General features: G+C 40.4%; 2 protein-coding genes across 5 annotated transcripts; one reads left to right on the forward strand and one right to left on the reverse strand.

Moving 5' to 3' along the window:
- Positions 1–897: 897 nt before the first annotated feature.
- On the reverse strand, positions 898–15,026 carry LOC108717388 (corepressor interacting with RBPJ 1-like). 3 transcript variants are annotated; one of them, XM_041564263.1, is made up of 7 exons: positions 14,888–15,026; positions 12,335–12,407; positions 9,522–9,659; positions 8,748–8,800; positions 7,023–7,100; positions 3,806–3,898; positions 898–2,887 (listed from the first exon to the last, which is right to left on the reverse strand). In XM_041564263.1, exons 2-7 carry the CDS (start codon positions 12,402–12,404, stop codon positions 2,837–2,839), a joined length of 483 nt encoding a protein of 160 aa, XP_041420197.1. In that variant the 5' UTR covers positions 12,405–12,407; positions 14,888–15,026; the 3' UTR covers positions 898–2,836. The 3 variants fall into 3 exon arrangements, with proteins under 3 accessions (XP_041420197.1, XP_041420198.1, XP_041420200.1); XM_041564264.1 differs by having other exon boundaries at positions 14,893–15,024; XM_041564266.1 differs by having other exon boundaries at positions 12,335–12,410; positions 14,893–15,000.
- An 89-nt stretch (positions 15,027–15,115) lies between these two features.
- Positions 15,116–18,973, forward strand: mrpl57.S (mitochondrial ribosomal protein L57 S homeolog). Of its 2 annotated transcripts, none has more exons than XM_018265008.2 (2): positions 15,116–15,266; positions 18,616–18,973. In XM_018265008.2, exon 2 carries the CDS (start codon positions 18,628–18,630, stop codon positions 18,940–18,942), a length of 315 nt encoding a protein of 104 aa, XP_018120497.1. In that variant the 5' UTR covers positions 15,116–15,266; positions 18,616–18,627; the 3' UTR covers positions 18,943–18,973. The 2 variants fall into 2 exon arrangements, with proteins under 2 accessions (XP_018120497.1, XP_041420201.1); XM_041564267.1 differs by lacking the exon at positions 15,116–15,266 and adding an exon at positions 16,991–17,119.
- Positions 18,974–26,964: the final 7,991 nt, after the last annotated feature.

A 26,964-nucleotide genomic window follows, 5' to 3' on the forward strand; every position in this document is an offset into this window, starting at 1 on the left:
GTGCTCTTTCACTTGCAGGAATGCAAGGGGTCAAGAACACCTGGCCAGGTTGCCTATGGTGCCAGATGGCTTGGCCCACCTCTTAGGAGAGGAATAGGCCACACCCCCTTATGTAATAGGCCACACCCCAATTTCCAGCAGAACACTACAGGCATCAGTAAACTTCTGTTGCCCATGTTGCCCTGTTGTCCCATGGAGTGTCCAAGGTGTAAATTTGGTCTCCTTATCCAGTTCCATAGTTTCTGAACAGCAGCACAAGCACAATATAGAACAGGGATATAGATGAGTTTGAAGGAAAGATTCTGGACTTTTTTTTATACTTACTGTGACTCAACCAAAGAACGATATCACTGAACAAGAATCTTACGCAAGAGAATGCGGCTCCGAGTTGGCATTTACAGCAAGTTTACATAATGTCCTACATGGTGGGATATTTTTTCCTTATTTTTATACATAATATTGTATAATGAAGATATTAAAGTAATAAAAGGAGGACCTCCAGTCTAAGGCTAAGGCCACACTAGGCGATAGCGCCGCGATTTCACTCGAGGCGACTTTTCGCCGCGACTTTTAAGCCGCAATCGCTGGGGAAACTTTTGCGCTGGCGTCTATGGGGAATCGCGAAAAATCGCCAGCATAAAAACACACGCGGCGATCTTTTTTCTATTGTCGCTCGAAATCGCCTAGCGAGGCAATTTCGAGCGACAGTAGAGAAAAGATCGTCGCGAAAAATCGCCAGCGTAAAAACACACGCGGCGATCTTTTTTCTATTGTCGCTCGAAATCGCCTAGCGTGCCTTTATAGTATATACTGACCCATGTCTGTCTACCTTATTGTGTATATTTACAGTTTGTTTGTTTTTTTAATCTTGGAAACAAAAAATATGACTGCACTGTAGAAAGGTGATTTTTTTTAATGAAAATACAAAATATGTACAAAGAAAACTTACAATTGACATTTGAAGCCAGAAAGACAAATCAAGATACTGTAGTTCCTAAAAGAGACTTGTTAAAAATGAATCATTATTGACACACACAAATTTAGAGGAACATAAACGTAACTGTTAAGAAACAAATTATAGAAGCTGCTGCTATAATTATTTTATTGGCAAATAAAATTAAAGGGGAGGATCATGCTAAATAATTCCAAATCCTGTTCTATTATGTTACTTATTTAAATCTTCTTTCTTTTAGCCTTGGAATTCACAATCACAGCACGCAGACAGCTGCCATTTAGTGGACACTGTTATAAGGGCAAGTTTTGTGTCACCCCAATATCTTGAGTATGCACCTGATGGTCATGCCCATGCACAGGCTACACAGATGGAGGAGGGTGGGGGATTGTGATATTTAAGATGTGCTGAACGGAAGGTGAAAGTAATAGACAAGGCGAGTCAGGCAATATATGATTTTTAAATACATTTTCTAAAGGTATGGATGTTTTATTAAAATTTTTTTTTGGGGGTGTCATGTTTAATTTGCACATATATGGCTTTTTATGTGTAGGTGCCAGGTCCCTTTTAATGGCAATTTGGTAACCTGCACCTAAATGGGGACTAGTGATGTGTGGGCCGGCCCGATACCCGCGGGCCAGGTGGGTTTGGGCCGACCTCACACGCTCCTTTCCAGGTTGCAGGCGGGTGCGGGTTTAGCTCTTCTTACTGCTCTCCCCGCCCGTGACCTTCTAAATGCTGACTTCCAGGTTTAGCTTTTATAGACGTGTGCCTCTCACCCCACCCCTTTTGTGAGGTCATCGGCAGGGCGGGTCAGCGTGGGTCTATAAAAGAGACCCGGAAGTTGGGCTCTGGCAGGCGCGGGTGTTGGGAGGGCGGGTGGGGGTAGGGAAAAGCTTGACCCGCACATCACCAATGGGGACCTAGCAAGGCTCTGTCTGACAGCAGATGGATATTGGGAAACCCCAGCTTTCCAATGGGTCATTTTTCATCCAGTCTCTCATTCAAACCAATGACTGGTTGCCAGGGTAAATTGAACTCAACCAGATAACACAAAACACAATTGAATGCAACCAGATAACACAAAGAAAATAAAATTCCAATTGCAGATTGTCTCAGGATAGCACTGTCTGCATTATATTAAAGTTAATTCAAAGGTAAACTACCCCTTTCAGAAACAGTTGTAGAGAAATGTTACATATAGCAACCTCTTTGTGAGGGAAGTGGCTCTGATTGTGGCTAATTGATTCCCAAAAGCATGCAAGGAACTGCCAGATATTGACTGCTCTTCTCATAAGCACTCGTCTGTCTCTAAGATCCACTATTAGAGACAGACGATGCATGATGGGAAAAGAAGGCGTGGGAAGTTGGATTTAAATGGGTTACTGCACTAAGAATTGTATCCTGATGAAGGGTGGGTGGGATGGGATGGGATGGGTTGGGTGTTCCCCCCCCCCCCAAAAAAGTTGATGTTCGGTGGCTAAATAAAAGGGGATCCTCCCCGACTGCATTAATCAGAGTGTGTGCGGATCCGTCTTTCATACATCTAAGATCCACTCAGCATGGCTGATATAACAGTACATTGCAAGCAGACATTAGATGAAGCAAGTAACAAATCAGACTGAGCATTCCACAACAAAAACGATCACAGGGAATTTCATGCTAGACTACTGGCAGAGCTGCACTTGAATGAGAAGGAGCTGCAGAGTCCAGATGGGCAGCCATAGTGGCAAGTTGTGATACTAGACTTTGGAAGATCGCTGCCTGCTTGGAGCATCCATTTAACTCAGCAGAATGCCTTTATGTAAGAGCTTCCCTTTTAAAATGCATGAAAATAACTAAAAGGATATCTGTTCAAAAAAATGGTGATTAGGGGTCTGTCAGTTACATAGACGAGTTCAGGAACTCCAAAAGTTTAGCTCGGTTTCTATCCCTCTGAAAAAGAACATAAATAGAAAAATCATGGATGATCAGTTGGCCTCTGGACCATAACATATATTACCTGTCATGAGAGGACTGCATCTATGCATCAACACAGACCTCATCTGACAGAATTTTATAACCTGCTCCATTGATACGTAGCTGATCTTGTGGCCAGGCTGCTGAGAGGGCCACAAACACAAGCCAAAAAGATGCTGATTTTAACTTCATAATAGATTGTCATCAATGGTTTAAAATCGGGAGCAAGGTGGACAACCCAGCTTTATTAATATATTTACAGAAAACCCCCCATTTAATGTTTTTCAGGGGACTAGAAATAAAAATGGCATAAAATCCAGGGAAATGCATTATGCATTATAAATTGGTCGAACCACAAAATATTGCTTAAAATGAGGGGGATGTAAAATTGAGGTTTTACTGTATTTTATAATAACAAAGGTTTCTTTAAATATATTTCACTGAACCAGCTTTAAGGTGGCCATAGACACACCGATAATATCGTACCAAATGAATTTTCATATGATACTCGGTGTGTGTATGGCAGGAGACAAGTCGACCGATATCGGCAGAAGACTTGGATATCAGTCGGCTCATCAGCCAGGTGGAAAATTTTGATTGGGCACCTTTGAAGGCATCTGAACATCGGCCATTGTTAGTGCAGAATTGTCAGACTCCAAAATAGTGGATTCGGTGCATCCTTACTACTGTGTATAAAAACAAACAATCTTTCTTGGAAACATCTTTTCCAGGAAAGATTGTAATTGTTACACCTATGGTCACATTTAGTGCTAGTTCATCTATTGAAAATTCCTCCATATGGTGTCTCAGTGTCTTTACATTTCAACTGGATACAAGTTACCAAACACCCATAAGCTGAATTTTACCCAATACAGCAGACTCCCATATAGTTACCTCCTTATCTTCTTTGCTTTTCTTCACTTTCATCTTAATTTTTTTCCCAGTTATCATACTATAGTTCTCACTCTTCTTTTTTTCTTTTAGGAACTGCGAGGAATGATGAAGAAACATAATTAGGGGTTTAGGACCAAAACGTTGAATAAACTCTCCTTTTTTGCACAATATATAATAATATAAAAACCCTGAGTGTGACAGTCTTCACCTTTTGCTTTACACTTTTCACTTCACACCCAGGTCACAGCGCCATGCACACACAGGTCTTATGAAGAAAAAAAGTGGTGTTTATTCAGCAATTAAGCAACTTAAGTCACTGAATAAACACCACTTTTTTTCTTCATAAGACCTGTGTGTGCATGGCTATTTTTGGACAGTTATCTTATTGCTTGCACTTTGCACCCAGGCACTTTAACTCTACAAACGTGATGTGCCGGCTTCCAGCATATTTATTTATTTATATATATATATATATATATATATATATATATATATATATATATATATATATATATATATATACATATATATATACATATATATATATATATATATATATATAAACCCCATTCCCACAAGAGATATACCATGACGCATTGCATGTGGCTCAAATAGACTAACTCTCTAATAATGCAGTATTAGGGGGCGTGGCCGGAATGAGAACCTGGTAGGACGCACAACTGCAGAGCTTCGCTCGGGGGGCCCATAATCCTGCCCTAAATAAATAGCACCCCACGATATAGAGGACCCGATACCTGCAGTAAGTCCCAGGGGAGCCTTGTTAATACACCGCGGACACAGTCACTGCGGAGGGCAGAACCGGCAGTAAAAAGAAAAACACCAAGTCTGCCACGATGTCCCAAGATGGCGCCAACACCACAAAGGGCAAAATTTACAGAGGCCAAACTGCAACTTCGGGAGAGGAATCTACCACATGCCATGATGTTTCCAGGGTGACAGAGTTACAGATAACGGCAAAGCACATTTTTTTGGCTCGCCGGAAAAGTTAATCTCCTGGCTAGAAATGAGGCCGCGCAACTCGCCTGATAGGAGATGACTGAACATCTGAACTGCTGCACTTTTGAACCCCCTCACAATAGGACAGGTAACCGCACTAAACACATAACCTTATACACACCAGTGGCCCAGGTAAAGAAGTGACTGACACTATTGTTACTATATGGACAGAACAAATATTGCAAGCGGGTGCCTATGGAAAAAACAGACAGCCCCCGGAATTGGCGATCAAGGCAGATAACAAATGCTAAACCTACGCAGCAGGCTCAGACGGACACTAACCACCCAATTAGAGTTCAAGGGTTATTGTTAAGGGAGTAGACTCACTCATGGTTATTTGTTTTTTGGAGTGGGTGGGGAGGGAAAGGATGGGATTATGTTATTCTGTTAATGTTAATACAGTGTCTAATCTATCTCCACATACTTTACTCGTAAACGATGCTGTAACACTCCTTGGGTGCCATATAATGTTTCAACAGGACTATGGCTACAGCTAAAATAATCTCATGGAATGTGAGGGGAATGGGTAATGCTATTAAAGGGAGACTTGTTTTTGACTTTATAAGGAAGGTTAAACCACAAATAATTATGTTGCAAGAGACCCACTTGATAGGCGGCAAAATTATATTTCTTAAAAAGCCATGGATAGGCTCTATGTACCACTCCCTACATACGAGCTACTCCAGAGGAGTTTCAATCTTAGTAAGCAAATCATGCTCCTTTATTCTCCACAAGGTTATCTCAGATGCAGAAGGTAGATTGCTTATAATACGTGGAATGCTGAATGGGAAAAAGGTCATTATAGTAAACGTCTACATGCCACCCCCATTCCAGGATGGAACGCTTTCCACAATAATGGAAAAAATTCTAACTCTCCCGTCAGCACCCATTTTAATAATGGGAGATTTTAATGCCATTGTGGATGCAGAGCTAGACAAACACAAACACTCCAGCCTTTGTCAAGTGGGTCTCATTATACGGTTTACATGACTTATGGAGAGAACGTAAGCCTTGGGTACAACAATACACGTGTTATTCAGCTGGGCACAATACTCAATTATACATGTCCAAACTCCAAATAACCACAAATGACCTCCAGAGATATTTAGAATCCATACAACTCAATGCACTCTCAGAATAGGTCTCACAACAATTAGCGCAGGATATCACTTCAGCAGTTGAAGTTGAGGCAGCCATAGCAGCTCTTCCGGCGGGGAAAACACCGGGGCTAGACGGTATACCAGCAGAGTGGTACAAGCAACATGCAAAAAGGTTGGCACCTCCTCTGGCTAAATTAAATAATGGAATAACCAAGGGGGTCCTCTTCCCCAATCCATGAGAGAAACCTTAATAATCCTCATACCTCAACCAGGGAAGGACTTGCAATCGGGCAAGAATGCCCCAGGTGCCAATACTCCCCAGCTGATTTTTTCCATCTAGTGTGGAGCTGTCCCAGGGCACAATGCTTCTGGGGGAAAGTAGCAAGAATCATACTAGTCAAAACTGGCCTGATTCTCCCAATTGACCCTTTGGTAATTCTACTCAATCAGGTCAAAGATCTTTCACCTAGGAGGGCCCAAAGGACTTTGATCACTATATTATGCATGTATGCCAAAAAAACAATTGCAGTACATAGGAAATCTGCCAATGGCCCAAAGTTTAGAACTTGGGAGAACATGGTTGATAAAGCCATTCCGCTATACAAGCTTACATACATGAGGAGAGGTTGTCCACAAAAGTTTGAAAAAATATGGGCAATATGGACGGATCTGCAAGATAATAGCATGAACCCTTGAAATAAACTACTATCACTTACCTACATATAGCTTATAGCATAATGGCAATAAAAATATATACAGTCAAACTCTAAGCATTAGGGTGACATGGTAAGGAAGGATATTCAGCAATTATATGCATAACGGAGATTGATGACACCGTAATGTTATTGTTTTATATTTTCTTTTAATGTTTATTTTGTAGTCAACTTACTGTACAACCAGCAATTAACCACCCATGTTTAAAATGTATCCATATGTACAATAAGATGCAATAAAAGAATTGTTAAAAAAAAAGATTATTTTGAAGACGCTAGCTGTATATGTATAAAACTGACCAATAAATATGAGTAAATATGGTGGTTATGATTTTCTTAATGGGAGGGAACAAAAGCAAATGCATTAAACATTGAGCTGGTATTTACCCTGGATATTTGTACAGGCCTGGACTCCTCTCGCTTCTTCTTCTTCTCTTTCTTTTTTTTGGACTGTTTTTTCATCTTCTGCAGGACAGTAAGGGATTCGGATTTAATTTTTAATTACTACTACATCTATGAACTTTATATAATACTAAACATAGCAGCAGATTTATGAAACGGGAATCCTGAATGATAAAATGAAAACACAGGTATCCTCATTCCAATATGTGACACGTGTGCTTTCTATAGTGTGTGGGACATGATGATGCAGTTTCAGGCGGATACTGCCACTGCACTCTACAAGCAGTTCATGGATCAGTGAGCATCCAATAATAACGGTCCAATATATCTCTGCATTGATATGCATGGCATCAACTTGTGTGCAAAAGCACAGAGCATATTATAAGTGCAAAAATTGCTTACTTTGCTCCAACATTCAATATGTGGCCAACATCATGTCTGTCAGTGCAGAGACACAGCAGGAAGGGAGTGCAGAAGCTGCACCTCATGTGACATTAGCATTTTGTCCAACACTGCATTCCGGCAGAAAACAGCAGTGGAAACGCTACCGTGGGCCTGAAAGTAATGAATGGAATGCAACATATGGGCCAAGCTTGACAATGACAGGAGTACCGCAGAATTTTAACAGCACCAAGGTGCATCTGTCACTGCTCTAAATGCATTCAGTATGGTGCATGTAATTCTTAAAGGGGAACCATTGCGAAAATGAAAATTTTAAATAAACTTCTGAATTAAGAAACTTTCTAAATACAATTAATTATAAATGCTGCATCATTTCTGAAATAATCACATTTATGTTCACTATTCCTCTCTCAGCATCTGTTTCTCTTCATTTTGTCTTCATGCAGGAGTTGGGTGTCAGATGAATGATCCAAAATATCTTATAGGGGGGGCTTCCGTTCCCAGCAAATGTATTAGAGCTCATTCAAATAACTGATTCCAGTACAAACAAAATCTAAGAAATAACTGCCTTTTGCACAAATTCTGCATGTAGAGAGACATGATGTCTGGTGATTTTAATAGAGTGAGCTCTAATACATCTTCTAGGCAAAAGGAGGCCCCCATAGATATAATGGATCATACGTCTGACACCCAACTCCTGAATGAAGACAGAACGAGGAGAAACAGATGCTGAGAGAGGAATAGTGAAGATAAACTTGATTATTTCAGAAACGGTACAGAATTTTTAATTGACTGTATTTTTAAAGTTTCTTATTTCAGTGTGCTGAAGCTAATATTACATTTCCACGATAGTTCCCCTTTAAATTAGAAGGTGTCTTTATTAGACAGGTGTCTTGACAATGTTCTCTGCTAGAGAGCAGCAAATACCCATGTGCCATAGCTCAAAGGCTAACTAAACCTGCATTCCTGTACTGATTGCGGTCTTGCTAATTATATTCACTCAAAATTCACTCTGATGGAACAGTGGATTCTAGTGTGCATGCGTCAACTTTAATGTGATTGGCCAATTCAGATCACTTGGGACTCTGATCACATGAATAGAACTTACAGATGTACTGTAACAATCCTTGTAGCTGGATCTGAATGGCATGATATACAATCCAACTACGACAGATACACAGATCTGAACAAATTATAAATAATAATTTATAAATTTATACAAATTATAAAAGGAAACGTTGTGCAAAATGTTTTTTAGGATACAAGAAATTCTACAGGTGAAAGAGAAATGCTTCACAAAAAAGTCACCTTTTTATTATGTTTTTCTTTCGACGCTTTCTTTGTTTTGGATTTTGGTGAATCTAAAATAAATAAGCGTGTTATTTCACTCTTTCAGTCACAGAATAAGGAAATATACGGCAGAGCTCCCATGAGCCTTTAGCAGGTCAGCATCAAAACTCTTATGTCTGAGATTTGTCCTCTCTTTATTTGAAGCAACTGCCCACATTAAAGGAACAGTTCAGTGTAAAAATAAAAACTGGGTAAATAGATAAGGCTGTGCAAGATAAAAACTGTTTCTAAAATAGTTAGTTAACCAAAAATGTAATGTATAAAGGCTGGAGTGACTGGATGTCTAACTTAATAGCCAGAGCACTACTTCCTGCTTTTCAGCTCTCTTGGTTTCCACTGATTGGTTACCAGGCAGTAACAAATCAAAGACTTACCGGGGGGGGGTCACATGGGTCATATCTGTTGCTTTTGAATCTGAGCTCCATGCCGAGGATCAATTGCAAACTCACTGAACAGTTATGTCCCATGTGAGCCCCCTTCAAGTCACTGACTAACTCAGAGTTAGAGAGCTGAAAATCAGGAAATAGTGTTCTGTTATGTTAGACATCCAATCACTCCAGCCTTTATACATTACATTTTTGGCTAACTAACTACATTTGAAACATTTTTTATTTTTCACAGCCTATCTATTTACACAGTTTTTATTTTCACACTGAACTGTTCCTTTAAGAAGCTCAGAACCATTTTCCTGATATAATATTAAAGCCTGCACAAGGGGCAGCCACAAATTACCTCTACTGCTTGAGTTAGATGATGAGGACAAATATGAAGAGGATGAGGAGCTTGATGACGAGGAGGAGGAGCTTGAAGAAGAGGAGGACACAGATGATGATCTACTTCTGCTACGTTTTCTTTTCTTCTTCTCCCTTTCTAAAGCAAAACACAAACACATCATGCGTGAGGTTTTGTTTCTCCCCCGGGTCTATTGGACAGCTGCACCTGGCTTCCTACTGCCTGTGGCTGACCATTCATGCACCTTGATTTTAATGCAACATTGCCCTACATAAATCGATTTCCATTTATAGATGGCAATAGGACTATTGCTCTGATTCGTCTGACTGAACCAAATTGGCAACATGCTACAATGCGCTCCAGGACTTGCAGTGTGATTGTTTTCATGAGTTATATTCCACATAATTCACCGATTGTCCAACATAACAATAGACTTAAAGGGCACCTATCACAGCCAAAATCAAACACATATTAACAATCTGACCAGTACAAGCTAAACAAGTTTAATCAAACTACATATATAGTTTTTGAAAAAACTGCAGGTTTTAAAAAAATTCCTTACTTTGTCAAATGGGTTCTTTCACTGAGGGAGGCCATATTGTCACTATAACAGAGACTCTAATATGCAAATTTCAGGAGCATGCTCAGATTGTAACACTGCTTTGAGTATTCTACCCAGAATGCCAGAAACTCCTCCACTAGAAGTATCAGGAGATTTCCCTCTCTTGTCCCCTGCTGGTGATGTCATTATGCAAATGAAGGGCACACAGTAACTTCCAGCAGGTGGCAGCACTACTGAACAGCAGCTAACACACAGGTTTGGCTGATTTGAAAATAGCTTAGTAGGGTTGATAAGGAACAAGGAATTTAAACTGAGCATGTGCGAGATTTCAGAGCTGCAGTTGGCTGGGAAGATATAGGTAGGAGAGCCAGTGAAATCCAAGATGGCTGCCTCAGCTAGAACTGCAGGGGAGATAGGGGAAATCTTGCAGAAGGTATAGTGAGCTGATCATTTACATTATACAAACAATTATAACTGTTTTAAAAATCGGATTTCTTGAACTTTCACATAGTGTATTTACTTAGTAAATGATTTTGGTCATGATTGGTGGGTGCCCTTTAAGGTTTATTTTGTAATCTAACCCAAATAAAGGTGATTCTGTTCTATTCAAGAGTTGCAATAGTTTAAAAGGCATTGATTTGACAAGGAGTGACGTGCTCATTCGTAGGGAAAAAAAAATCTCATTAATAAAATCTTCCCAAATTAAAAGGGTTTCAAAATGGATCAGCAGGTATTTTGTCATAACAGACATAGATTGCTTAAAGGTAAAGTAACACCAAAAAATGAAAGCATTTTAAAGTGATTAACATATAATATACTATTAGCGTGCACTGGTAAAAGCTGTGTGTAAAAGCTGCTGTGTAGCCATGGGGGCAGCCATTCAAGCACAGGATACACAGTAGATAACAGATAAGTACTACTATAGTTTATATAAACAAGCTGCTGTGTAGCCATGGGGGCAGCCATTCAAGCACAGGATGCACAGCAGATAACAGAGAAATACTACTATAGTTTATATAAACAAGCTGCTGTGTAGCCATGAAAGCAGCCATTCAAGCACAGGATACACAGTAGATAACAGATAAGTACTACTATAGTTTATATAAACAAGCTGCTGTGTAGCCATGGGGGCAGCCATTCAAGCACAGGATACACAGTAGATAACAGATAAGTACTACTATAGTTTATATAAACAAGCTGGTGTGTAGCCATGGGGGCAGCCATTCAAGCACAGGATACACAGTAGATAACAGATAAGTACTACTATAGTTTATATAAACAAGCTGCTGTGTAGCCATGGGGGCAGCCATTCAAGCACAGGATACACAGTAGATAACAGATAAGTACTACTATAGTTTATATAAACAAGCTGGTGTGTAGCCATGGGGGCAGCCATTCAAGCACAGGATACACAGTAGATAACAGATAAGTACTACTATAGTTTATATAAACAAGCTGCTGTGTAGCCATGGGGGCAGCCATTCAAGCACAGGATACACAGTAGATAACAGATAAGTACTACTATAATTTATATAAACACTATAGTATTGTTTCTGAAGCAAACACACCAAGTGCAGAGCAACAGTACATTATATTTTAATTACTTTGAGGTCCAGTAAATCCACAACATAACCTGCTTCACAGACTACAGTTTCAAGCCTTGACCTCTTTTGATCGTGAAAACTCAAAGTACAGAGATGGAGGCTACAAGGGTCAGTTTATGCCTCTAATAAGTCATATATATTAGTGTTTACCCTGTATCTGTGAAACAGATCTTCTAGTGAGCTCACTGTATTAACTTTCATACAGCCACCGCTACAAAACAAGTGACTGCCAGGTGGCAAGTGGGTGGGGCTTTGATATTTAAAGGTGGTTCCCCATTAAGGTAAGTTTTTTTTGTGGGGACTCCTGAAGTTTTCATGTGATGCCACTGAGCAAGCTGAAGTACAACTAGGGATGCACTGTATCAGCAGGATTTTGATTCAGCCAAATCTTAGTGCCTGGCCGAACCAAATCCTAATTTGCATATGCAAATTAGGGGTGGGAAGGGAAATCAGGTGACTTTTTGTCACAAAACAAGGAAGTAAAATGTTTTTTTTGCCACTTTTTCCTTAACTGGCCCTAATTTGAATATGCAAATTAGGATTCAGTTCTGTATTCGGCCGAATCTTTCGTGAAGGATTTGGCTGAATCCAAAGTAGTGGATTTGGTGCATCCCTAAGTATAACTCTCCATGAAGTGTTTCTCCTACCTCCGTGTGTCTTCTCTTCACAGGAGGACGTGGACCTAATACGTGACTTATCCTGATGTCTGTCTGCCATTGCCTAAAACATAAGGAAGAAGATAAAGTAAACACAGGAGACTGTACCAATGCAGGAAGAAAACCATGAATACTCTTTCATAAAGCACTTGAATCTGAGAGAGGTGCATGGTCTCTATGCAAAATAGTCTATGACCTGTATGTGTGTTTATGTAGCAAAAGCACCGGGGATCACTTTGGATCTGTTTTGGCATCTCTGAAGTGTTGAGCTGCAAGGGAGGCCTGAGAAATGCTATACAAATGATGGGACATCACTAATGTGCAAGTCGAAGATTTATTCAAACTGTGCCCAACCTTAAAGGAAAACTATACCCCCCAAACAATGTAGGTCTCTATAAAAAGTTATTGCATAAAACAGCTCATATGTAAAATCCTGCTTCATGTAAATAAACCATTTTCATAATAATATACTTTTCTAGTAGTATGTGCCATTGGGTAATCATAAATAGAAAATTGCCATTTTAAAAAATAAGGGCTGCCCCCTGGGATCGTAGGATTCACTGTACTCACAAACAAACGAAACAAACCACATGTTAGGTCACATGAGCCAATTAACAGACAGAGTTGTGTCTTTTGCTTCCTCACTTCTTCCTGTTACAGTTAGAGTTGTAGTATTTCTGGTCAGGTGATCTCTGAGACAGCACAGAGACCATCACAAAATGGTGGCTCAAGGGAAAAGATGTAAAAGGGCAATATTTACTTAAATATATATTCCAGTTTGGTAAGATTCTTTAATATGCCACTTAATATGATATGAACTGTTGCTTAAGTGTTCATTTTGGGGGTTTAGTTTTCCTTTAACTTTGGCTAAGCCAACCCGAACCTGATGTATTAAATCCCCACACATGCCCAACCCTTTCTCTAATGTCATCAGAGGGGGTTGGTCAGCCCTTCAGTTAGTGACATTGGAACAGCATGAAGAGGTCGGGTTGTTGGCAAATATGGCCCCTGACCAGTCACTGGTTGCAGTTGGTTTACCTGTGGGTTGGGTGGGTTCGGCAAACCAGCATATTGCTACAGAATGACACAGTGAGTTTAGTGCAATTATTACAACAGAAGCACAGGTCAGGGACACGAATTGTAAGCGGTGGTTTAACTTTAGGGTACATTTTAGTATGCAACAGAATGTCCAATTCTAGCAACTATGCAATTGGCCTTCATTATTTATGCTTTATAGTTTTTTGAGTTATCTGCCTTGCTCTTTTGCCTCAAATTTGGGTCATAAAAACAAATGCTCTGTAAGGCTAAACATGTATTGTTATTGCTACTTTTCATTACTCGTCTTTCTACTCAGACCCTCTCCTATTCATATTCCAGTCTCTAATTCAAATCAATACATGGTTGCTAGGGGAGATAGAGAGCTGCTGCATAAAAAGCTAAATAACTCAAAAACCATAAATAATTAAAAAAAAGAAAACCAATTGCAAATTGCATCAGAATATCACTGTCTACGTCATACTAAAAGTTAATTTAAAGGTGCACAACCCCTTTTATTATTTAATACAATCAGCTCCCAACATGCACCACAGCATAAGGTCTGTGTGTACAAGTCATTAAAGCAGAGTTGCCAGGTTGGCAACCAGCCAAATCGGGCTACTTATTTAAAGCCCAGGCTGGTTTTGAAAGTACAAACTAGCCAAGGAATGGATTTGGGCTACTTTGTGGGCCTTTGGCTGGTTTGTACTTTGGAAACCAGCCAAAGTTTTTTCTTGCCCTGATGTGCCAAGCCTGTTGGGTAATGTAGTTTAACAATTTGCCAACTGCCAAGTTTAATGTAAGACTACAATACCCAGCATGCAATGGGACTGACTTGTGTAGAAGTCGGGAGTTATATGATTTTGGGCTGTGTATCTCAGTCTCCTGTCCCATTCTCTCATTTTCTGGTGACTTTCCTCAATTATAGACAATTTTGGGGCACAAATCTGTTGGCCACCAAAATGTCTAGAGTTTGACCAGTTTCACCAATATTTATTTTAATTGTATATGTATTATGGGACCCCTATACCTCCTGGCCCCCCTCTTTAATTAGGCTCCTGGTGATGGGTAAATCTATACCATTTTGCTTCATGGAAAAATTATACAAAACAGTGAAAATTAGAAAAAGGCGTATTTTTACATATATTCATTTATTTCTTATACTTTTTTAACTGCACATATTGTGCTATTTTGAGCTACTTTTGAAGTCTCTTGGCTAGTTTTGGAATGGTTTAGTAGCCGACTTTGGCTGGTTTAGTAGCTGACCTGGTAACTGTGCAGCACAGTGTCTATGCTGATAAGGCTGAAGCTCATTATGTCAGTGTTACTCCTATACACTGCAGGACAGGCCATACCATTGAGAATACTCATAGGCTTCTTTTCAGACTAACTGCTCGCCTAGTCCTTTAAAGGCTAAGGATTGTAGGATCCCAAACGCGAGATGAGCTCAGGTAATGGACCTGGTGCAAAATCCCTTCCCAATAAAGGCTCCACACACAACCCACAAACCTTACTTCCGCCACAGCCTGGGACAGGTAAATAATATGTATCACAACTCTTTCCACCAGACTTCCTCCAGCACCGCCATGTCCTTTCCGTCTATTTTACCACGTCATTTCCGGTGTCAGCCGACACGTGTGTATTGGCCCAGAAGCAAAGGCAGCCATGTATGTCACTGGCGGCATTTAGCGCAAAGCTTTCTGTGGCGGTAATTACGTTCACAGTTTTGCCCTCATATGATATGGCCGATGAGTACTTCCGCTGTGTTTTTTTGTCACCGGATATTGAAGGGCATTTAGCGAGGGTGACTACTGCTGTCACAATCCCAAGTGCTTCGGCCGAGCATATGGGCGAGTAGTGACTGTAGGTGACAGGGGCTGCCAGACAGGTAAGTGGGTGTATTAGATGTATAGAGACTAAGAATGGAAAATACAGGGATGTATAGGGGAAGGGGGACTTGTCTTTGCAGCAGAGCCAACACTGTGCACCTCCCATTAAAATATATATTTTTCTTTGGGGGTTGTTGGGGGACTGTTTTTGCAAGCTAGCCCTATATTTTGCACTGGTTCTGTAGCAGGTGAAATGATTTGCACTGGTTCTGTAGCAGGTGAAAGGATTTGCACTGGTTCTGTAGCAGTCATAAGGATTTGCACTGGTTCTGTAGCAGGCGTAAGGATTTGCACTGGTTCTGTAGGAGGTGTAAGGATTTGCACTGGTTCTGTAGGAGGCGTAAGGATTTGCACTGGTTCTGTAGGAGGTGTAAGGATTTGCACTGGTTCTGTAGGAGGCGTAAGGATTTGCACTGGTTCTGTAGGAGGCGTAAGGATTTGCACTGGTTCTGTAGGAGGCGTAAGGATTTGCACTGGTTCTGTAGGAGGCGTAAGGATTTGCACTGGTTCTGTAGCAGGCGTAAGGATTTGCACTGGTTCTGTAGGAGGCGTAAGGATTTGCACTGGTTCTGTAGGAGGCGTAAGGATTGGCACTGGTTCTGTAGCAGGCGTAAGGATTGGCACTGGTTCTGTAGGTGGCGTAAGGATTTGCACTGGTTCTGTAGCAGGCGTAAGGATTTGCACTGGTTCTGTAGCAGGCGTAAGGATTTGCACTGGTTCTGTAGCAGGCGTAAGGATTTGCACTGGTTCTGTAGCAGGCGTAAGGATTTGCACTAGAACTAGGGTTGTCACTCAGCTAGCATTGTCAGTCTTTAAATATATGTTGCTGGAAAGCTAAAAAATTCAGCTATTTCTGAGCCAGCAACACAAAATTGGAGACTGAGTGCCTTGAGGTTGGCAAGAACTTGCTGCGTTCTACAGGAGTGGGAGGAACTTTGTTTCGGGAATCGAGTATTTTAGTGTAATTTGGTATTGATTGGCCTAGCCAACAAATCACTAGCTAATGCAGTTGCATGTTTACTGGCATTTCTAATTGTTCATCCTATCCTCTACCCTCTCTCTCCGATCCGCCCATTCCCTACTCTGCAGGACGATTAGGTTCCTCTAGAAACGTGGCAGCCCTATCCATAACCTTCAGTTGTGTGGGATTCCGCTGGGACAGAACCAAGCTGAGTTGTGCAAAAGGAGTTCTGTACCTCCAATCTGTTTACCGTTAGAAATAAGCCCCTTGTGCCCGAGCGTGTTGTAATCTAATGCGTAGGGATGGGCGAATTTGAGCCGTTGCGTTTTGCCAAACGACGAAATGTTGCAGACGCCCATTAAAGTCTATGGACATCAAAAATAATTTGTTGCGCGGCGAAATTAATTTTGACGCACGTCTTTTTTTTTTTGGACACACACCGCCATACAAGTCTATGGGCGTAATTTTTTTCAGCGAAACAAGGCGAAAAAATTCGCCCATCCCTACTAATGCATAATAGAGGGAGCAGGCTTGCATGGGCAGTTTGTGTAGGGTGGGGCAAAATTTGATGATATTAATTAGGGATGCATCAAATCCACTTTTTTGGATTCGGCCGAACCCCCGAATCCTTTGCGAAAGATTCGGCCGAATACCGAACTGAACCGTCATTTGCATAAGCAAATTAGGGATGGGAAGGGGAAAACTTTTTTTACTTCCTTGTTTTGTCTGAATCACCTTTGGCAGGTGCCAGGAGTACTGCTAAATTAGATGTAGGAAGTGAATTTGGGCCCCATGAAACACAATCGGCAGCATAAGGAGGGATCCCAGATTAATGGAGATGTCAACTTCCCAGGAACAAAATTCACACCTGTGGAGACGGAGGCAATTTGGGTACCTGAAATGTTTTCCCATCCCTATTTTGCATTAAAGGATTCAGGGGTTTGGCCGAATCTAAAATAGTGGATTCGGTGCATCCCTAGTAGAGTGAATTATTTGCAGTGTAAATTAGAAATAAAATTGAGAAATAAAAACCGCACCATAAAAATCACGACAGAATCCCTTGAACGTCATGCATCCCAATCACAGAGATGCTAAAAAAGATGAATAGGTGAGGGCTAGGATAGAAAGGCTAGTAATATAAGATTAACTGAAGCAAGTCAAGCTGTTTTTATTTCTCTTTGGGTTGCTAGGGTCAGTGACCCAGACAACCAAGTAACATATTGGGCCGTATAGGAAGTCGAAAGAATAAAACATAAGAAATGACAGCAAGCCCAGCTGAAACGTTTCTTAGAGTAGTTGAACCTAAAAACAAAAGGTTCATTTAAAGGGAACCTGCTTGAGCAGAACATGTATTTCTTGTTGATTTTCCCACTCTTGCTGTAGTAACCACAAGTGCACAGTCTATATGACTCCACATTCTGTACTTCTTCAACAAATGCCACAGTCCACTTCGCTCTTGTTGGTCCTCTGTAATTTAAAAATAATGGGGCAAATTCACTAAGATTCGTAGTTGCGCCAGGCGCAACTTCGCCAGGCGTAGTTTTGCTTTCGCTCCGCAAATTCACTAAAATCCGAAGTTGCGCTCAGGGGTAGCGTAAGGTTGCGAAGTTGCACTAGCGTTGATTCGCTAAGCGAAGCGAAGTTACGCTAGCGATGGTTAATTTGCATACGGCGCCAAATTCAAATTTCAATGGAGGAATATGTAGAATCACTACAAATGCCTGGGAAACCTTCAAAACATCAAATAAATTTTTTTTTTGCCCTACACATGTGCCCACTGTATAGTTAAGTTGCCATGAGTTAGGAAATGTAGGGGGGAAGGAGGGGAGCCCCAAAAATTTTTTTCGATCTTTTTCAGCCTATCACCCATAATATAGGAAAAAAAACAGTGTTTTTTGGGACTTAGAAAAAATTTGAACTTTTTTTGAAGCAATCCCTATCTACTCTATTGCGCTTCGCCTGGTCTGAGGTGGCGAAGGAAGTCTAGCGTAAAAGGTAGCGTTCAGAACAATGCGCGCGTTAGTGAATTTGCGTAGTTACGTCCGTATCGAAAATTCGCCAGGCGTAAGGGTGCGAAGTAACACTAGCGAATTTACGTCAGCGTTCGTTAGTGAATTTGCGAAGTAACGAAAATGCCCAACGCTTTCGAATTGACGCTAGCGTTAGGCGCTTCGGCGCTTAGTGAATTTGCCCCTATGAACTTTGTCAAGAGAATCCCAGCTCATACATAATACTAATACCCCAGTAAATCCTTTTGTGCCAAACAACCACTGGCTTTCATAAAAAGTCACCATTGACTCCAATTGACAATAAGTTTAGTTTGCCATCTCCATTTACTGGAACAAAAGGATTTTACTGACATATTCCATAACTTATTTCTATTTCAGACACCAGGAAACATGTTTCTGACTAATATACTCTTTCGGAAAGGAATCCCGGGTCGCCAGTGGATTGGAAAGTACAGGAGGCCCAGGCCTGTGACCTGGCAGATGAAGCGATCTATGATCAAGCGCCTGGAGATAGAAGCAGAAACGGAATACTGGATAAGTCGCCCTTATATGACCAAGGAACAGGAATTCGGCCATGCCGCAGAGAGACGACAGAACGAATGGGAGGCCATGAAGAACTTGCGCATAGCTAATTTCCCTAGCCACAAATATTTGCAAGACCACTTAGATCATTTAAATGTGACCAAAAAATGGTCAATGTCTTGATTTGTAATCAAATAAACCCTTTTTTGTTTAATGACTGCCTTGTGTGAATTTCCTAACTATATTTCATAATTTAGATTTCACATTTTTAGCTTTAACCATTGGTATCGGATTTAAAAATGTGTCTTAGACCAATTTAAAGTCATGGTTTTTAGACTTTTTGGTTTCAAACTTCCGTTTGTGCTCCAGCATTCCTTTAGTGTTTATTTTACCTATTAACAAATTTACAGATACATGAAACCCAGAGAATATCTAGGGCAGCGCTGTTCAACTTCTGGGGTATCGAGGGCTGGAATTTCTCTGGCCTACATGGTGGAGGGCTGATGATGGAAGCCTCTGTTGACCACTCCCTGTTTTAAACTACACCCGCTTTAAAGGAGAAGGAAACCTAGTCGGCGCAAAAACCCTCCCCCCCTCCTGTGTGTCAATGTAATGGCAATATCATGTACTGTCCCCTGCACTGGTAAAACTGGTGTGTCTGCTTCAGAAACTCAACTATAGTTTATATAAACAAGCTGCTGTGTAGCCATGGGGGCAGCCATTCAAGCACAGGATACACAGTAGATAACAGATAAGTACTACTATAGTGTATATAAACAAGCTGCTGTGTAGCCATGGGGGCAGCCATTCAAGCACAGGATACACAGTAGATAACAGATAAGTACTACCATAGTTTATATAAACAAGCTGCTGTGTAGCCATGGGGGCAGCCATTCAAGCACAGGATACACAGTAGATAACAGATAAGTACTACTATAGTTTATATAAACAAGCTGCTGTGTAGCCATGGGGGCAGCCATTCAAGCACAGGATACACAGTAGATAACAGATAAGTACTACTACAGTTTATATAAACAAGCTGATGTGTAGCCATGGGGGCAGCCATTCAAGCACAGGATACACAGTAGATAACAGATAAGTACTACTACAGTTTATATAAACAAGCTGCTGTGTAGCCATGGGGGAAGCCATTCAAGCACAGGATACACAGTAGATAACAGATAAGTACTACTATAGTTTATATAAACAAGCTGCTGTGTAGCCATGGGGGAAGCCATTCAAGCACAGGATACACAGTAGATAACAGATAAGTACTACTATAGTTTATATAAACAAGCTGCTGTGGCCCCCGTGGCTACATAACACATTTTAACAAACTATAGTAGTATTTCTGAAGCAAACACAGAACTTTTACCAGTGTAGGGCAACACTACATTTAATTACTTTGTATTTAATTACTTTGATACACTTTTATTTGTTGGTGTTACAGTTCATTTAATCTAAGTACTGATACATTTTATAACTTACATAAGGTAAGCAGTCACACTTTAAAGGAGAAGGAACCCACCCTCCATCCCCCCAGGCTAACGGCCCCCCGGGGAAATGCCCCATACTTTATACTTACCCCTCGTCGCAGATTCTGGTAGCGAACTTCACGGGATACATCTTCCGGGTCCTTGGTAAGCTGACTGGGAGATCGGTATGTCGGTGCATGCGCAGTTGGAGCAATTTGCCGGTTTTCGACAACTGCGCATGCACCAAAATTGACAGAGATTGCCGATCTCCCAGTCAGCTTACAGAGGACCCGGAAGATGGGTTTGCCCTTTTGAGAAATGGATTTCAAAAATTTCAATAAAGATTTCCAAAAATCGGCCAGATATCGATCGGTCAAGTTTGATTTTCTTTTTGTACGATCCAGGACCGTATCGGTTAGTTGTTGCGGTCCTGCGACCCGTCGGAACCCATTCGTAGTATTGTAATCCGATCGTTCTGCCCCAGACTGAACGACCTTGCCAAACGAGTGGATCTTATAGTGTATGGCCACCTTTACCTTTGAAAGCCTGCAGTCAATATTGAGACTGGTGCAACGTCTTCCCTATGTGATTCAATGTTTGGTCCAGCCATTTGCAAATGATCCACTTGATTTGGCCAGCTAGGCAAAAAAAGTCACTCCTCTGACAATCTGAAAGCAGACTGTTATATGTATGGTCAGTTATCCTTGTGTTGTCTCACATGGTAATGATTGGCTGGACTTGCCTTTTCAGTTAATGATTCCTTTTGCAAAAGAAGAGCTTGAGAAAAAGCAATACTCATATAGAGCAATTTCCAATCAAGACAATAACAGTCTAATTTTTCCCCCAAGTATTTGGTTATATTGCAGTGGTCATTTTAATGTGTACTTTACAGCCAAATAGCTTTCTAGCCATGATTGTAACAGTGTATTTACAGCATTTAACCAACATAACAAAAATAAACTGGAATTCGTTTTTTTTTTTTTTGGTAAATTTTTTTTACAAAACATTTTATAAATATTTTTACAAAATGTATACAAAGCAATTTGTGAGACATTTTCCAGCAAAAACGGTCCACAAATGAATAAACAGAAATGTTGAATAAACAGTCTCTATGTAGCTTCTTACAGCAAATGCCTATTTTCACTGCATTAAATGCCAGTTTTCAATTTCTATATTTAACTAAACAGTTTTATCTAGAAAAAAGGCAAAAACATCATGATTCAGAATGGTACAAAACATGGTAGAAAGCAGGTAAGTCTGGGCATCACAGCTCAGATACACTTTATGCACAGTATATAAGGCAGTGATTTCTTTTCACATTGTATACATGATCTTATATCCTATTACCGGCTGACAGTCAGAGGGCAAATTAAAGGCTTTGTTTTTATTACTAAAAGGGTAGGAACAGGCCCCGGCCAAGGCAGGGTACAAATGCGGGGAGGAGCGCACTTAGAAACGTGCCGAAGGCAGGGAAACAGGGTCCGCACCAGGGGTAGGCAAAAGAAATGGTACCCTTGACTCTTCTGCCTACCCCTAGTTCCGGACCTGGGTAGCAATAGTTTAGAAAACATTATTGGATTGAAAAGCGAATAAAATATAATTATGCATTACATATACAGCACTGACATATTATGCAGCACTTTGCAGAGATTGTTCATCCTTCACATCAGTCCCTGTGGATCCTACAATGAGCAGACACACTAGGGGTTCCTACAAGTACACAGACTAGGGTCAATTTTAATCATATAGCCTGCCTTTAGGAGTGTGGAATGGCAAATCATATAGGGATTATTGAATCTCAAAAAAACTTATTTTATTTTAAAAAAGTGATCCTGAATTCCAGAACATAAAAAGGGGCAGAACTTGTTGGAAACCAAAAGGTTTTTGATGTAGGTCAGGGGCATGGCAAGGTAGGTATCAGGGGGTATGAATAAAACTTGCTAGAAGCTGGAGCACTGTGAAGAGGGAGTCACAGGTTGGCATTAGACCAATGTTCATATAGGGACAGATTTATGAATTTTCAATGTTACAAACCTGCCAAGATTCCATGTAAATCAAAGGCATCTATAAAATCAGCTTTAAAACCAAGTGATAATGAAATTAATTTATGTCCATTTAGATTAAACCATTTTAATTTTTTTAATATGAAAAATGCTGCAAAAATAGAAAAAAAAACAGTGAACCACACATCCCAAAGTTTCTCTTATAAGGTGCAAGCACTGAAATGTCTGCATCGCCATGTAGGGTAGATAGTAGGACCAATATGATATACACATGCTCTATGCACATACATATATATTGCACAAAACTCGTTATGGTAAATAGCCATAAATTCTATTATACTTAGTCTGCCTCTAAGGGCTGAATAATGTACTATGTTGAACCTGAAAGCCAAAATTGTAGTTGTAGGCATCCACCAGATGGCCACACACACAGCCAATGCACAGGCATATTTAAGTAGCCGATTTGCCTCTTCAGACTGCCGACCGCTTTTCTTCCCATGTATGGGCCCTTCTTGACTGCCTCCTTGACAGATGTTAGAGTAGAACTACACGGCTGACTTAGCTATGTTTCCGTTGGATCCGAAGCTGGGCGACAAAACGCACGCGTCAAGTCGGATGCGACAGGAACAAAGTAAGTAATATAAAGTCTGATGGTGTCGCAACGGTGATGCGACGGGACACCACTGTCGGATGCAAATGCTGCAAGCTGCGTCTGCATCTGACAGTTGTGTCGCGTCGGATCACCGCTGCGACACCATCCAACTTTCCAACACTTATACAAGCTGTTAATTTCCACTGGGTTTGTATGACTGTCAGCTATGGCTAGGGTTGCCACCTGGCCAGTATTTTACCGGCCTGGCCGGTTAAAATGATGGTTGATCCTATTGTTATCGATAGGGAAAAAAGATACATATATAGGAAGGCTGGTATTTTTTTTCCAGAAAAGTTGGCAACCCTAGCTATGGCTTATGTCACACAGCAAGATTAGTTGGTTAGATTTGTTTAAACCTTTAATTGCAAACCACAACTGGGATTGCACATTGCCAGGCACTGAGCTTTTCCAGAGACTAAATTAACATGGAAGTGAAGAAACTATGGTGCTGGCATGGCGGTATAATGGATGAGCTATCTGCCCAACAGAAAACGAATTAATTTATTATTAAAGAGGTCCAAGTAGCAGCTAATGATAACTTTGGCAAGGCAGACATATCACTACTTGTATAAGTACAATTAAAACCCTTTACGTGTCTAACATGCACATTATCTGACAAAATGGTGCCAAATATTCTAAAAATGTATGTATTGCTAGAATCAGTAGTGAATATTGTTATCCATTTCTTGACCCATTGTCACATAATTGTTTGCAATAATTTCTAATACACACAGTACATATAGAACAATCAGCATAAGGGCATTGGTAGTAGTAGTTTGGCCCTGGGCCAAGAAAAATACATTGTAAGGCTCAATTATTTATATCATGTATGACTGCCCAACCTATTTCTCCTGGGTGGTGGACTTTACATGACAACACAAGGCAAAGAGTTTAGTGGTACCAATCTGTGAGGCACCATCGGTGGCTTTAGTCGCCAACGTGGATTCCCAGTGCAATGTGCTTCTTCTTGAAATATCAAGGCCATAGGTGGAGAATTTTGAAGGTATAGGAAGGCTTAGCCTTACAAAAGAGACCAACAGCTATATATTTAATATAATTCTACATTTTCAGTTGAAAGTCTTAACATTTTAACCTTCCTAAAAAAAAACTCCATCCATCTCTTGCCTGTTACAGTACCATCTTGCGTCCTCTCCCAGCATTCAACATGGCACCCTTGGCTCAACATACGGAAAATGAGCTGCTAGTAATATATAATATGCCTGTGCCAAGCCGAGAGAGCCTCATTGATCACTTGGATAGGAAGAAATATGGTGCTCCCAACCTCTAGGGAACATTACCCAGTGCATTTTTATAAAGAAGTGGTGCATGAGAGTGCTTTACAGGGGTTGTTTCTAAACTGGCACAGCAAAGTTTGTAACTTGGAATTTTTAATTAGAGGGTTTACAGAGATACAACTCAAAAGGCACTCCAAAGTTTTTGGTCTTTTGTTGTGTGACTTCTTCTATCTTGACATCTATACCCCACTCTTCCTACCAACAACTGCTGCTTTGTGGGGCCCTTGAAGGTCATTCCATGTGGATTCCCTATAGGCAGCTTTGATAATAACAAGGGTAGATAAGTAGCTTATTATCTAGTTCAAGGCACCCCTATAAAAGTTATTAAGGATAGCAATTTAAAACTGGCAATATATATTCACACAATAATGGGAATGCTTATTTAAAGGAGAAGGAAAGGTTAAAGCTAAGTAAGCCTTATCAGAAAGGTCCATCTAAATATACCAGTAAACCCCCAAAGTAATGTTGCTCTGAGTCCCCTGTCAAAAGAAACACAGCATTTCTTTCCTTCTATTGTGTACACATGGGCTTCTGTATCAGACTTCCTGCCTTCAGCTTAAACCTCATTGCCTTAGGCAAGAGCATGCTCAGTTTGCTCCTCTCCCCCCCACCCCTCCCTTCTCTACTGTAATCTGAGCCCAGAGCAGGGAGAGACTCAGGCAGGAAGTGATGTCACACTACATTAATACTGCAGCTGCTATCCTAAACAAACAGAGAGTTTCTAGAGCTTTTTACTCAGGTATGGTAAAACATTCTACAGAATAAATATAGCATTCTAGCTTGCACTATTGCAGCTAATCTATTGGCCTCCGTAGCTTTCCTTCTCCTTTAATACAGCTGGCATAAAATAAAATGACAATAAGAAAAAAATAAAACCCTCTCTTGACAAAAGTTTCACACATTACTATTTCACATGTACATTTCTAAAGGTATATCAGATTGTGAGACCCTAAATCTATTACTGATATATCATCATCCTTTCTCCCAACATGGCTCTAAAACATTTGAGGGCTATACCAGTAAAGACTGAGTAAGGTGAGTGATCAAGATGTACTACACATTCTATCAGAAATCTTAATAGTCTGAAATCCGCTGAGGATTCAGTTGGAATATTTATTTGCACAACACTACTAATTAGAAAACTGATTGTGGCTTGCTATAAAATAACATGGTAGCTAGACAGCTTTAACACGCATAATTACATAAGGGAGCACATTCCTAGAGACATTGATTGTTGAACAGGAGCAAGCATCAAAACGACTGCCACCAGGGTTTCCCAAAACCTTTTTTCAACCATAACTTGAAATGCTAAATGTATGCCCCCCCACCTAATTTCACAGTCAGATTTTTGAGAAATTAATTTCAAACCATTGTGCTTCAATCACTGAGAATGGTTAGAAAGTTATGGAGGCAGCAAAATGATCGCTAACAATTAAAAAGACATATTAGTTCCCTATCATATGACCTTTTGTTGAGGTTTTGTTCTACAATTTGAGAAGCACTTCACAACAAAAATGGTTAGTGAACGGCTTTTGTGGCTAATAATGATTTTGTCATTATGATTTTTTGTCACCTTAAAACAATAGTCTTGAAAATTCCACCATATTTTACAATCTCTAGCTACCTTAAAGGTTATGGACCTTACAAAATATTAAATGAATATGCTGATATATATTGTATACTACTGTCCTTATATGTTTCCGTCATCTAGTCATAATGCAGGGGTGCCCAAAAGTTAGATTGTAATCCATCAGTTGCTCTTGAGTTGATCAGCAGCCTAGCATTGGCCACAAACATTTATTACATCGTCCTTCAAGCTATTTGGATAATTTAGATTTTCAATGAAATGGCTTGGGAAATGGGTGCTGTTGAATGCAAAAATCTGTATTTAGTTTCAATTACAGTTTCTATGGTAATGTAAGAATTTATGTGGAAGACCCAGATGTAGAAACGTCACTAAAAATAGACCACACTTCAGTAATGTCTGGGGCACCCCTTGAGAAGCAACAATATAGGTAAAGCCCACCACCAGAGTCCTAGCGATTTCTACCACTACTTTATATAGTTCATATTGTAGTGACTATGGAGCAATTAGTTAACTGAGTACTTTCCTTGACTAGTCCATTAACCATCGCTCTTATCTCTCAGTATTTTATATGGAGTGTGCCATTCATTCTTATAACAAATAGCACTTTTATTCAGTTAGATTTGAGCAAAAGTCACAAGAAGTAGCCACTGAGATTCAACACCCAGTATATGTAGCTTCAAGCACAGAGATAGATCACTTAACTTCTACACTGAATGTATATGCTGCTTGTTAGTAATAATAACTGTTAAAGTGCATGCCTCCCCTTCCTGCCACTAGCACTTGTATATGTTACCTAAGTGGAGCTAGCTATGTTAGATAGGGCCATTCTTACTGATCTAGTGCCCCATGAAGCTCTAGGCTAAGGATAATAGGGGCAGATTCACTAAGCGTTGAATTTGCGCTAGGGTCCGATTCGCTCACATCGCAACATTTTGCCAGGACAAGGCTAATTCACTAAAATCCGAAGTTGCGTCCAGGGTGCTGAACGATGACAAAGTTGAACTAGCGTTATTGCGGCAAGCAAAGTGAAGTTTCGCTAGCGTTGCCTAATTTGCATACGGCGGGAAGTTAAAGTTCAATGGACGTATATGTTGCAGCCAATACATTACATTACACAAGCCCGGCAAACCTTAATAAAATAGAGTTATTATATTGCCCTACACATGAGCCCAGTGTATAGTTTATGTGCCAT

Source organism: Xenopus laevis, chromosome 5S, assembly GCF_017654675.1.
Source record: "Xenopus laevis strain J_2021 chromosome 5S, Xenopus_laevis_v10.1, whole genome shotgun sequence".
Classification (NCBI taxonomy): Eukaryota; Metazoa; Chordata; class Amphibia; order Anura; family Pipidae; genus Xenopus; species Xenopus laevis.